Source organism: Pipistrellus hanaki (genome assembly GCF_964339955.1).
Source record: "Pipistrellus hanaki genome assembly, chromosome: 11".
In the NCBI taxonomy this organism is placed as follows: Eukaryota; Metazoa; Chordata; class Mammalia; order Chiroptera; family Vespertilionidae; genus Pipistrellus; species Pipistrellus hanaki.
In genome coordinates, this window is record NC_140513.1 from 4,029,077 (window position 1) to 4,042,204 (window position 13,128).

Below are 13,128 nucleotides of genomic sequence, written 5' to 3' on the forward strand. Positions count from 1 at the left end.
ATGGACCGGCCAGGGGCACAGCTCAGTAGCCCTCTGTAAATGGCCCCAAACCAGTTCTCTCCTGACTTGGCTCATACCGCCATGCACCCAGGGGTAGGGCACGGTGATCCCCCTCCCAAACCTTTCATTAAACTCTCACAGGGGAAAGAACTCACTTAACTACATAGTAGATCTCCAAGCATATTATCTTCATGATGAGGGCGCAGGTTTCCAGGATGCTGGGCTGTGGAGGGGAAGAGCAGACACCAATCACAAGGCGACCGATCCTCTCCCCTGGTGTCCCTACTGCATGTCAATGGGCATCTGACTTGCAAGAGCAGAAGCCTCCGGCCCGGTGTCTCCAAGTAAGTGGAGAAGACCTCAAGCAGGGCATGCCACTTTCCTTCCCAAAGCAAGACATCAAAGGAGAGGAAGCAAGCACTTCTCTGAGAAAGAAGTTTCTCGTGAAGAAAGCACGCATCCCTTTGTACAGCTCAATCCACAGCCCAGCCTTTCCTCCCAGGATCTCAGTCACTGCCCACCTTCCCCACAGCTTACCTCAGATGTTTCTGAGGGAGGAGAAAGGGTTCCAAACAGTGGTCTTGTTAAATTCTCCCAAAACTTGGGTCTAAAAAGAAAACAACACGTCATAAATCACTCTCTCTCACGTAGACCTTTCCCCGTTCCCCACCTCCCTTTAGAGGTTACTTCCTGTTTTTCCAGCTCCAATTCTACTGTGTCTCAAAGGTCACTTGCTCCTACCAAATGTAAAGGGCTCCACAGATAAAGTATGATTTTATGTAGGTTTTCCTCTTTAGAAACACAACCGTACATTACAGAGTTGACCACTAAGAACTCTCAGGGTTCACTCGGTGTCCATTTCTGACAGCCCCACAAAGAAGAGAGCGAGGGCAAGCAGGACACAGACTCCCATGTTTAGCCATTTTAAAGTTCCTTTCCTTTGTGCAAACAGGGTCCAAGACATAAGATGTGTCATTCAGTTCACTGCTCAAGCGAGCCACACTTATCTGAATCTGCTGTTTCTCAGGAACAATGGGTTTGGGGGTTGGCAGAAGACAGGAATTCTAAGGTTAACACATGAGCAAACATGACGCGTGCTGGTGGCAGCATTAAAAAGAGTAGCTAAACCGAAACCGGTTTGGCTCAGTGGACAGAGTGTTGGCCTGCGGACTCAAAGGTCCCAGGTTCGGTTCCGGTCAAGGGCATGTACCTTGGTTGCGGGCACATCCCCAGTGGGGGACGTGCAGGAGGCAGCTGATCGATGTTTCTCTCTCATTGATGTTTCTAACACTCTATCCCTCTCTCTTCCTCTCTGTAAAAAAATCAATAAAAATATTTTAAAAATTAAAAAAAAGAAGTTTCCAAGTTTAAATATATATATAAAAATAAATAAAAAGAGTAGCTAAGAGTGACACTCCCATTCAGAGACCCAGGCGCTGATATGCTCAAAGATCCTTCACAAGAAATTGCTAAGATAGACGCTATTGTTACCCCACCTCACAGACAAGGCCAAGAGCTCTGGAAGAGTCAGACCTACTTGGTCCTGAGAACCAGCATGGCACTGTCCCGCCGGTCCTGCCACAGGGCATGCAGAAAGGCGATGGCTGCCCGGTGCAGCAGGGGCGGGCACCAGTAGCGGTCCTGCTGCTGGGAGTCAATCAGCTCCAGGACTGCATGGAGACAGCTCCACACCCCAAGGCTGAACTCCTGCAAGAGGGGCAGGTGAGGGTTCAGGGCCACGGCCACTGCCAGTCACTGCACACACAGAGCCCAGCACCTACCTCCCAGGGAGCCGACCCCCGCTTCGCCCCAGGTGCAGGCTCACCTTGGAGCCATCGCTGCCATCCTTCACCTCCAGATTCAGAAACAGTTCAATGAGGCCTGGCTGAGTCTCTACTGCAACCGTGAGGAATTCCAGGATCATGACTTTGATGCGCATGTCCTCAATCTTGCTCCTCAATCGGGTCAGGAAAGCGTCGCGAATGGCAGCCGCATCATTGCCCAAGCAGGCATACACTGACATCGGGGCCACCTGGTGGAGACCGGACACACAGGCTCAGAGCTCTACTTCCAGAAAACCAACAGGCGCCTGCAGAAGGGCGCTGAGAATGTCCAGGCATATAAGCTCTGGGTTAAAAGGGAAATCCTGTCAAGTCACAGGAAAAATAGTAATCAACATATAAAGACACACAACCTCTCTCATGATTAAATGAATGCAAAGTAAAAAGTGAGATAATATTGATTTGCCCACTAGCAAGGATTATTAAAAAAAACATGAAAGCATATGGCAAAGATACAAGACTTCGTGTTAGGAGTATAAACTGTTACAATCCTTTTTGGATGACTGTTTAGAAATTACTAAAAAAATTTAAATATTCACTGATATCTAAGTTTTAGAAACTGTAAAAAAAAAAGTTTACAGAGTTCTACGGGTAATGTTTACTGTAGCACTGTTGATAGCAGTGAATGACAGAAACTAGCCCAAATGAATTAGGATGCATCCACTCTATAGCATACCAGGCAAGCATTAGGGAGAATGAAGTAGCTTCAAATGTGCCTGCATGGAAGACTGCAAGACACGGTGTTAAGTGAAGAAAGCTAGTTACAAAACAGGATGTGTAGGGGAACTCCACTTCTGAAAAGAGCAAAAGCACCCCCCCACACACACTCTTTACTACACAAGCACAGACAACTCTGGGGCAGTGCATACCAGCCTGCTCACAGGGGATCTGGAACTAGGGGATTTAAGTAAATATTTAAAAATAAGTATATAAGACTGTTGTAATAAAACAAAAATACCCTCATAAAACACAATTTGTGTGTGTGTGGCTACTTCACTTTAAGCCAGAGAAGTCCAAGTTAGCTGCTTCTCTTGGGAGAAGGCAAAAGTGGTCACAAACACGACGTCAGTTTTCCGGGGCTTTGGCTGGTCAAGTGGGATCCTACCGTGGCCAGACGTTTCAGCAGCTGGATGGCCAGACGTGGCAGAGCTGGGTCGTGTTTGTGGTAGATGTATTTGGCAAGAACAGCAATGAGATTGTTCCCATGGGCACCTGAAGAAGCACAGGAAATATTTTAAACACCAACTGTGCCTGATTCAAGCTTTTAAGAGAGGGTGCTATTCATAAGGCTCATTCATATGTGAGGGAATGTACTCTCAAGTACTTGGAGGGCCAGAGCTAACATAGGGGCCCTATCATTCTCTCTCTCTCTCTCTCTCTCTCTCTCTCTTAGTACCGTGTTTCCCCGAAAATAAGACCGACTTACAGGTTTCCTTCTGAGTGAAATATAAGGCATCCCCCTGAAAATAAGGCCCCCCTAGGCTAAACATGTGAGATTTGGTCCACGGATTCTGAAAGAAATGGAGTCACAAGAAATTCACCAGGAAATTCAGGAATTGGATTGTTATGATGATATTCTAGAAGATGATGACATGATTGTCACTGAATAAATGAGTAAATTCTTGATACTGTAGGATTCACAGTTTGTCTGGTTTGTGTTGACAACTACCGTACTACTGTACCGTATACAGGTAATAAATTTCCTTTATTTTCATTTAACAATAAATGTGTACCATATTCTTCTTCATGGAAAAATAAGATATCCCCTGAAAATAAGACCTAGCACATCTTTGGGAGCAAAAATTAATATAAGACACTGTCTTATTTTCAGGGAAACAGGGTAACTAAGGCAGGATTTGGGGACAAACAGCACAATGCAATTTATTAAGAGTAAGAAGAAATACATGTTCAAGAAAATAGGTAGTTTTTTTTTTATCAAATAGGCTAGAAAAAGACATCGCACTGAAGCACTGCACTGACATGCAAAAATATTAATGCCAATATGATACAGGTAGGTCTGAGACATTATCCCAATACCTACTTGAAAATGAGCAAACTGGTTCCCAAAGAATTAAATGTGTATTTAAAGTCAAAGAGTAATAACAGTCAATATTTGAACAGGAATTTCTATGTCTTTCATTATAATCTTATAAGGCAGACACTACTATTATCCCTCTTCTATTGACAAGAAACCTAAGGCAGAGATGTTTAATAATGTGCCCAAGGACACACAGTAGTTTGGAGCCACAATCTGAACCAAGGCAGCCTGACTGACCATGCGTTCTAATTATTCTGCCATCAGGATGAGGGAGAAATGAAATATGATCCAGTCCTCTTATTTCTAAGTCCAGGATGGGAGCTGGTGATCATCCCCAAATTTCAAGAAAATTAGATAATACTGTTGATCCCTAAAAACATAGCCTAAAAAGTATATACTTATGGGCAGAAACATGGCTGATTAGAAGAGAAATACATACCATGTTGTGTGAGAGCCTGTTCCAGAGGGGACACCACATTAGAAGGAGGTTTCAGCCGAATAACATTGTTGGTGACGGAGAACGCCAGTTTCACGGTCTTGATCAGCAGCTGGCCCTGCCCCTGGCCCTCTGCCCCATCACTAGGGTGCCAAATGGAAACCAAAGTTGATTCAGGCAACATGACTTCATTCACAACATATGTGTTCTCATGAATTAGATTCCAACCATACCAACCATAATCCCTAGAGTTCAAATAGCTTCTGCTAGAGGCCCCAGGCCAAACTAGGAGACAGGAGGGGCAATCAACTCCCTCTGCTACGTGCCAGTCTATACTGCACCACTAGGTTATAACCAGGCCATGTCCTAGGAGAAATAAGGTTATCTTCAAAAAGCTACTACACACCCTAACGGTTTGGCTCAGTGAACAGAGTGTCAGCTTGTGGACTGAAGGGTCCAGGGTTTGATTCTGGTCAATGGCACATGCCCAGGTTTCGGGCTCGATCCCCAGTCAGGGGTGTGCAGGAGACAGCCAATCAATAATTCTCTCTCATCATTGATGTTTTTATTTCTCTCTCCTTCTCCCTTCCTCTCTGAAATCAGTAAAAGAATATATAAAATAAATAAATAAATAAATAAATAAATAAATAAATAAAAAGCTACTGTGCTCTAACTTAAACTGGAGTTCTTAGAACATGCAGGCACAAAAAGGTAAATGGAGGAAGGTGGGGAGGGAGCCTTACCTGCGGGGCTGAGCAGCCATCACCATGTCGATGGTGTCCACTCCAATGCCCATGATATTGACAACTGTCTGTCCTGCTTCTGTATAGGCCAGGCTACAGATGCAGAGGGACTGCAGGCTGGGAGTGTGGCTGGAAGACAGACACATTCTGAGTTGCCAGAGAGCCACCACGTTTATTACCGGAAGAAAAAGCAATTTTCCAAACTAAACAACTGGAAGTCAGTGATACAGATCAGCTCTTGGCCAGACAAAGGTACTCTGATCACTTTCTCTAAAGAGACTTGATCTTAAAGATCACCCTGAGAATCAATCTAAATATCCATCAATTACTGGGTATGTTTCCTGAAATGAATAATGATTAACTCACACACTGGAATGTGTAGTGGCATGGAAATAGTCCCAGACCAGTTAGTATAAGCAGAGGAAGAAACCTAGAAGAACACACACTAGAAGGTGATAGTCATCTCTGGAAAACAGGTTTGCGAAGGGCATTTTGCACTGACTGAATATTTTCCAATGAATATGCATAATAACTTCTGGAAAGATGATAAAAAGTGATTGAGCAATGCGGGGAAATGGGGCATATGTAATACTTTCAACAATAAATATTTAAAAAGAAAAAAAGTGATATAAGTGTGTATATAACAATATCATTAGGAACAATCTTGTTCACCATTCATTTGTTCTTTTCTCTCAACAGGAAGAGTGAACAATCTACTGAAAAGCAAATCAGAACCTCAAAAGCTGGTCTGGGCTCAACCTGTGGAAGGCTGAGCCGGCTCTGCACAGCAGAAGCCCATGCTTCCCTGGTGACTGGCCGCATACAAGACCACCAAGCTCTAGCAATCGCCCCTCATACCTGCTGTGGTCTGTCTCATGGCACAGGTTCAGTATCGCGTGAATCAGCTCCAGGATCAGGCAACCTAGACTCCGAAAAGACGTAGGAAAGATGTGGCCTGTGTGATGACCCTTGTCCCCCCAGAGAGAGAGAAAGATCTCCAGGGAGCCAGAAACTTCTGACCTTCCTTCCCACACTTTCCTTACCGATCTGCTCTCTCACACCGTGCGAGTTGTAGCGCCACTTGTGGTAGCTGGGAAGCATCTCCTTCAGCACAAACATGATGCAGGGCACCAGTCCTTGGCTCTGGGTACTGCCCAGCTGTCCCTATAAGAATCCGTAGTCAGAGGGCTTATGCTATTTAAGGAAAAAACTTAATTAATGGAGATTTAACTTCAAAACCATAGGTCCAAAGGAAATCTGGGTAAACCTGAGTCATTAGTAGGGGGGGTGGGGGGAGGGGGGGAGAATCAGAACACTCTAGCGCAATGAGTCCAAGCTGTAGAATTCTCTAGAATAAAGAAAAGGACTAAAAAGACAAAGTGACACTGTCACAAAAGGCACCTGTATGTAGGAGAGCAATAAAGGCTAAATCTGGTCAGAGAGGAGGTACCTTAAACATAAAGGCTATGGTACTGTCAATACGGAGAATGTGCATTTCATTGTGGTTGTCCCCAGCCATCCCCCAACCTCTCTCTCACTCCATCACTGCAATACCAGAGAGGAGATCTGATACTCAATATTCTTTGTCCTAATATCACTTAACATCAGCTACCTTATTTTTAAAATGGGAGTTTGGGGGACATTTTTAATACTTTCAATAAAGATTAAAAACATATAAATAAAAAATGAAAGAAAATGGGATTCTTTATATATAAACATCTATATTTACATCCCTATCTTTATCAATAAAGGACTGTTGCTATCTTAAGCATTCATTGGCTGATTCCTACAGGCAGGAAATGTGCCAAGTGCTTTTCACATATGTCCCTCTCAACAACTCCATGAGGTGGAGATCACTGATCATTCCTATTTCACAGAAATTGAAATATTTTATACTTGCCCCAGGTTTACAGCTAGTAAGTGGTCAACCTAACATGTAAACTAACTCTCTCTGACTCCAAAACCCATGCTACACCAGTATTTTCAAACTGAGTTGTCATCCATAGTGCAGTATTTCAACCTTTTTCAGTTCATGGCACACACAAATTACTAAAATTCTGCAGCACATCAAAAAATAATTTTTTGCCATTCTGGCAAAAAACAAAATGGAAAAAAAAGGAACATGAAAACACTATAGTGCAATGAGTCTAATTTTGATTGATTCATACTGGATGAATTCATGCTAGCTACTATTGTGTTGGCTATTGTCATTAACTTGACAATCAAAGGGAAAAGAGGGTGTGTTGAAAGCTTGGCTTCCTCTATTGCCGGGGAAACCCAAGCCTCTCAACAGCCACAGCCATCTTGGTTGGGGTTAATTTGCATACTTGCTCTGATTGGTTGGTGGTGTGGCTGGTGGGTGTAGCAGAGTAATGGTTAATTTGCATGTTACTCTTTTATTAGGTAGGGTGTGTGTGTGTGTGTGTGTGTGTGTGTGTGTGTGTGTGTGTATGGCCAGATTATTATGATCTCTGAACGCATAATAATCTCATCACTTGTGTGTGTGTGTGTGTGTGTGTGTGTGTAGGCCTGGTGCATGAATTCATGCATGGGTGGGGTCCGGCCAGCCTGGCCAAGGGGAAGGTACGTGTGCAGTTGGCTGGCGTGCCTGCTGGTCCAACTCCTGGTAGAGGGGACAATTTGCATATTAGCCTTTTATTATATAGGATATACACAGAGTGGCCAGATTATTATGTGTTCAGAGATCATAATAACCTGGCCACTCCGTGTATACACACATGGATTTACTGGAATGTGATATAAAATATACGTAGTACCTTGGGCTATAGTCAAAATAGCTTGACACTCAGTGTATTACACTAAACTGCCCTGAGGAATAAATAATTCAGATAAAGCACCTACTATAGCATCTGTACATAGTAAATACTCAGTACACACAAAGTATTATCACCATAACTTCAAGCCAACTGTTCTGCCTGCAGAAAAGTAGCAGGGCCAGGAAAATTCTTCCAGATGATTCTATCTGACCAGATTTTACCTTGACAAGAGTGGTGATCAACCGGAGAAAGGCAATAGTAACCCCATACTCGCCCTGGGGCTGTTCACTATTCATCAAGAGGTTTCCGTACCCTCCAGCACTCATCCCCTCCGCACTGGCGAAAGACAGAGAGGCAGAGGGAAATCACAATGGGGAGATTTCAAGATTGCAAGACACTGTAATCACAAAACATTATTATTGTTATATAGCTCGGGCATAAAATAGGAAAGCTCCGCAAAGGAATTAATCAAGTTTAGGCAATTTTATACCCAGGATAAACATTCAGAGCTTATTTTATTGGTATACAACCTTAAGAGGTTTAAAATGAAAAATCAAATAAACATCAGGAAAACATGATCGTCTTTTAAGCAAGAGAGAGCAAGAAGAGAATGTTCGGGTAGTAAGATGGGTCTGTGCGTTAATAACTCGTCTATAGGAGAGCTGGAATATCCATGAAACAAGGAAAAGTACAGAATGACTTTGGCTTAAGAAAGAGAAGCCAAGTGTCTGGATCTAGATACCCCTGGATTCTCTAGGTTGTAAAGTTAATTCCCATAAACGAAGGTGGCTGCTGCTGAATGAGAAATATTCTCCCTCCCCCCCCCCCCCCCCCTCTCTCTCTCTCTCTCTCTGGCTTTAAAGACTGTAGGACCATCAGTGCTGCCTCAGAGAAGAGGAGCCTCTGAGCCCCAAGTCTCACTGTCTCCGATGCCTTGTCCTTATTCATCCCTCCTGTTTCCAGAGGGCTGAATAGCCAAGGAGCAAAGCAAACAGGCACCGAGAAGCTTCTTTAAAACTAAGGAAGCTAGCCTAGACCTGGCATGTCCATGATGCTCCCAGGGAATACACTCTGCCCACCCTTGGACCTGGCTCACCTGATCATCTGACTCATGTTGGAGACCTGGTGGGCCATGAACGGTAAAAAGCCTGTGTGACGAAGGTCAGTCCAGACCTGAAAAGGAAAAGAGGAGTCAATGACCCTGTGTTCTCAGGTACCGAGTGCAACACTTTGGGACTGCTCTGAGGACGTGGTATACCTTTGCCGGGTTCCGGGCAGCCAAAACAGTCAAACAATTGACACAAGAAGCAATGACATCCACAGGGGGCGAGATCACTGTCGTTAGCCTGGTTGGGGAACAGTACACTGTACTCAGTAAAATGAGTCACACACCCTGCTCCCTCACAAATGTTTTCCAGTTCTCTCTTCCCAAGGCCCTCCTCTCAGCAAGGATGCTGAAAGAGAACGGCACTCGGCTGGGAACAGTTATCGCACCAGAGCTTCTCAGACAAACGTGTGTGGACTTGAACCCCAGGGGTGTGAGCAGCACTCACCGCTGCAGCAGCATGTAGATGCGGGAGGTGATGGGCAGGAGACAGTCTGCTATCGACAGATCCGTACTGATGACCTTATGGACCAGATCAATGATAGGTTTGACCCGCTGGCAGTGCTGAATCACATCTGAGGAGAAAAGAAGCCTGTGACCTTATGAAAACAATTCCTTTAAGATCACTGAACAATCGCTGAGACCCAGATAAACAAATTACACTAAGCATAACCTGGGTGACTCTGAATTGTGTTTTGCGTCCGTTTTTCTTCCCTATAGGATGTCTCCCAAAGCTGCCCTCACCTGCAGTGGAAACCACGTGAAGCAGCATTTCGATCTCGCAGGTGAAGAGAGTCCAGCTGCTGTAGGAGTATTCCCAGCGCACCAGGTAAGCCCTATCGTCCAGCATCACTTGGCCCACGGTGCCTTGAGGTATGCGAAGGTTGGTCTGACCCCCTAGGGAAGGAAGAGAAATCAGTCTAATATCTGAGGACACAACAGGAAAGGGTACCTCCTATATCAGACATCAATATTTAAACACACAGGCTCTCTTCCTAGTAGCTAACATTGCTACACATCTTTCCATTAATAAGAAAAAAGCCTCTTTTCATTTGGGGAAGCGAGTCTTTGCATGCGCCTACACAGCTGAGTGCACAGAACGGTGTCACACTCACATGGCTGCGGGAAGACCACCTTATGGGACTGTAGGTCACTGGCTAAGCTGGTGGTGGTGCCAGGATTAGAAGAGCAAGGCTGTTCCTTCTATATTTTGCTCCTTTGAGCACCTGAAATACACATAAGCTTACAAGTTTTAGCTGGTCACTCTTAAGCACTGCCTGTAGAAAAATAAATTGCTAAAAAAAAGAAAAATAAAAGAAAAATAAATTGCTACCTTTTCTTACTATGTATTCAAAACTTGTAAATTATTTTTAAAATCTATTTTATTGATTTTTATAGAAAGGAAGGGAGAGGGATAGAGAGTTAGAAACATCGATGAGAGAGAAACGTCCATCAGCTGCCTCCTGCACACCCCCCACTGGGAATGTGCCCACAACCAAGGTACATGCCCTTGACCGGAATCAAATCTGGGACCTTTCAGTCCACAGGCCAACGCGCTTTCCACTGAGCCAAACCGGTTAGGGCTAAATTATTTTTTAAATTGTGGTAAAATATATGAAATAAAATATACAATTTTAAGCACTGAAGTGTACAATGCAGTGGCAATAAGTACATTCACACTGGTGTGCAACCATTGCCACCATTCATCTCCAGAACTTTTTTTCATCTTGCAAAACTGAAACTCTGTCCCCATTAACTAATAATTCCCTATCCCTCCATCCCTCAACCCATCACCCACCATTCTATCTTCTGTCTGAATTTCACTACTCTAAGTATCTCATATGAGTTGAATCGTATATTTGCTCTTTTGTGACTGTCCTATTCAGTCTGCATGTCTTCTAGGCTCACCCATATTACAGCATGTGTCAGAATTACCTTCCTTTTTAAGGCTGAATAATATCCCAGTATGTGTGCGTACATACTCATATACACTTATGTATATACACAGATACACATTTTGTTTATCTATTTCATATGTTGGACTTAAATCTTTATTATGTATACCCTTTTATCCAACAATCCCAATGTATTCTATGTACTAAAAACAAAAGCACCAGTTTATAAAAGTTTATGTACCAAATGCAACATTGTTTTTGGTGGCAAAAATGTGACACAACCTAAATGTCCTTTAGAAAGAGAAAAATAAAAAATTATAGAACATCAAAAATAATGATGTAGTTACTAAAAAAAAGTCAGAACGATCTGTAATATCAGGTTGTAGAATGAATTTGTGAGTATACAGACACATGTAAGAGGACATGGTAAATTCTTAACATTAATTCCCTAATGGAGGAAGTTCTGGAGAGAAAGAAACTTTTTAAAATGAATCTCTGCATTTTTTTTACCTTATTACAATAAACATCATTATTTTTTATGCATGCATTATTTTTTAATGCATGTTCCAGTCAAAGTGCATTTCTCTCTCTTCCCCAAAAAATTAGTAAATTTTTTTTAAAAAAAAAGGAAAGTAAAGGAAAAAGAAGAAAAAGGGATTACTAAACCAAGATCTTTTTATCTTACCAAGTGGGTAAAGGAGTTTGGGTGTTTGCCTCCGCCAGAGAGTTCCATCTTCATGGGAGATCACATCATGGGGCTTATGCTTATAAAGCTCATTGTAGAAAGACATTTTATCCAAGAAACTATATACCTGCCAACATGCAGGGGGAAAAAATAAAAGACCAGCCACACATTTAGCTAGGGGATATGTACAGGTTGCACATCTGGCTTTCTGCTCTTTCAGCCAGACTGTATGTAGACTCTCAAACATCTTACAAACCCACCACTAGAACTCTCCTGGAACTGCCTCTGCACTCCTTGCCAAATCTTCACCGTTCTTCAATCTTCAACTCAAGGTCCCCTCCCCCCACGCCAGATACTGCCTCACCTCAACAGTATGGTCTGTACTACTCAAATGACATTTACTATACATCACCTGGCTTTATTAGCTACTTATTTCTTATTCTACTATCCTCTTCCAATTGATACTAAGGAACTTTATATGTTATCTTATTCCTACAGTACCTACAGTAAGGTACTTCAGGAAAATATTTCTATAGAATTGAGGCACTATCTTAGGTATTTTTATTCAACTTCAGAGTAATTCTTGCCATGGCAAAGGGATTTCGATGTGGAAAGCAGAAAGGATTCCTAAAAACCTTCTCCCACGCTCGTTAGGCATCTAACTGGACAGCCTACCTTTTTGGCAGTAGACTTCCCTGACACGAGGGCCCGCAGCAATTGCAGGAGTGGGGAGAGGAGATGGGGAAACATTCCACAGACACTGTCCAGAATGATCCCAAGACCAGAGGTTGGCTCCTATGGTGAAAAGAAACAAATCACTGACCTTCTCATGACCTATACATTAACCCCTCTCTCTGGAAATTAAAAACTTCCGTATTTCCACTGAAAAAGGCTATCAACAACTGATTCGGTTAGGACCTGAAAAGAGACTTCTACAGCCTCCAGCGACCTCTTCGGGCCATCTTCTCTAGAGAAAGACCACATTGTTCACCTTCGCATGACATGTTTCCACTAAAGTGAAAAACACTAGCTACATGTCAGCATTTAGCCGCCATATACATGCAACAGAGCCTCAATCTAAATATTATTTCTCCTAGGAACATTGTAATTCGGTAAGACTTAAATGGCATATCAGGAAAAAAAGAACAAAATATACAAGAAGACTAGTCAGGCCAAAAAATAAGTACAAATTTATTCATCAGCTGGACCTTGAAACTTGAGGCTGTTGCCAATGCTAAGACTAAGTACTGGTACCCAGCCTGTGTGGCTCAGAGGCTGAGGGTTGGATTTATGAACCAAGATCACAGTTTGAGACTTGATCAGGGCATATGCCCAGGTCGTAGGCTCAATCCCCAGTAAGGGATGTGCAAGCAATCAATGTTTTCTCATATCCATGTTTCTCTCTCTCTCTGAAAATCAATAACATATCCTTAAAAAAGAAAAAAAAAAAAAAGAGTTACAGCAATGAGAGGAGATCTTGCTCCTTGGAATGTCTTCAGTTTGATTCAAATAAACTCACAATTCTCTAAAAAAAAAGTTACAGCAATACTGGTGCCTGCGACTCCCAATGTGAAAAAAGACTTAGTAGGTAGGCTAGATAACACACTG

General features: G+C 43.0%; 1 protein-coding gene across 3 annotated transcripts in view; it reads right to left on the bottom strand.

The window, feature by feature from the left end:
* Positions 1-13,128, bottom strand: part of NUP188 (nucleoporin 188) — a 42,219-nt gene that overhangs the window by 8,592 nt on the left and 20,499 nt on the right. For all 3 annotated transcript variants that reach the window (XM_084899806.1, XM_084899805.1, XM_084899807.1), the window contains 16 exons: positions 12,196-12,315; positions 11,521-11,647; positions 9,685-9,837; positions 9,389-9,515; positions 9,094-9,181; positions 8,932-9,008; positions 8,057-8,171; positions 6,102-6,222; positions 5,917-5,980; positions 5,059-5,187; positions 4,319-4,458; positions 2,947-3,053; positions 1,826-2,032; positions 1,538-1,707; positions 538-607; positions 156-223 (listed from right to left, as the gene is read on the bottom strand). In XM_084899806.1, the coding sequence (XP_084755932.1) occupies positions 156-223; positions 538-607; positions 1,538-1,707; positions 1,826-2,032; positions 2,947-3,053; positions 4,319-4,458; positions 5,059-5,187; positions 5,917-5,980; positions 6,102-6,222; positions 8,057-8,171; positions 8,932-9,008; positions 9,094-9,181; positions 9,389-9,515; positions 9,685-9,837; positions 11,521-11,647; positions 12,196-12,315 (1,883 nt within the window). The remainder of the gene's footprint in view (positions 1-155; positions 224-537; positions 608-1,537; positions 1,708-1,825; positions 2,033-2,946; positions 3,054-4,318; positions 4,459-5,058; positions 5,188-5,916; positions 5,981-6,101; positions 6,223-8,056; positions 8,172-8,931; positions 9,009-9,093; positions 9,182-9,388; positions 9,516-9,684; positions 9,838-11,520; positions 11,648-12,195; positions 12,316-13,128) is intronic.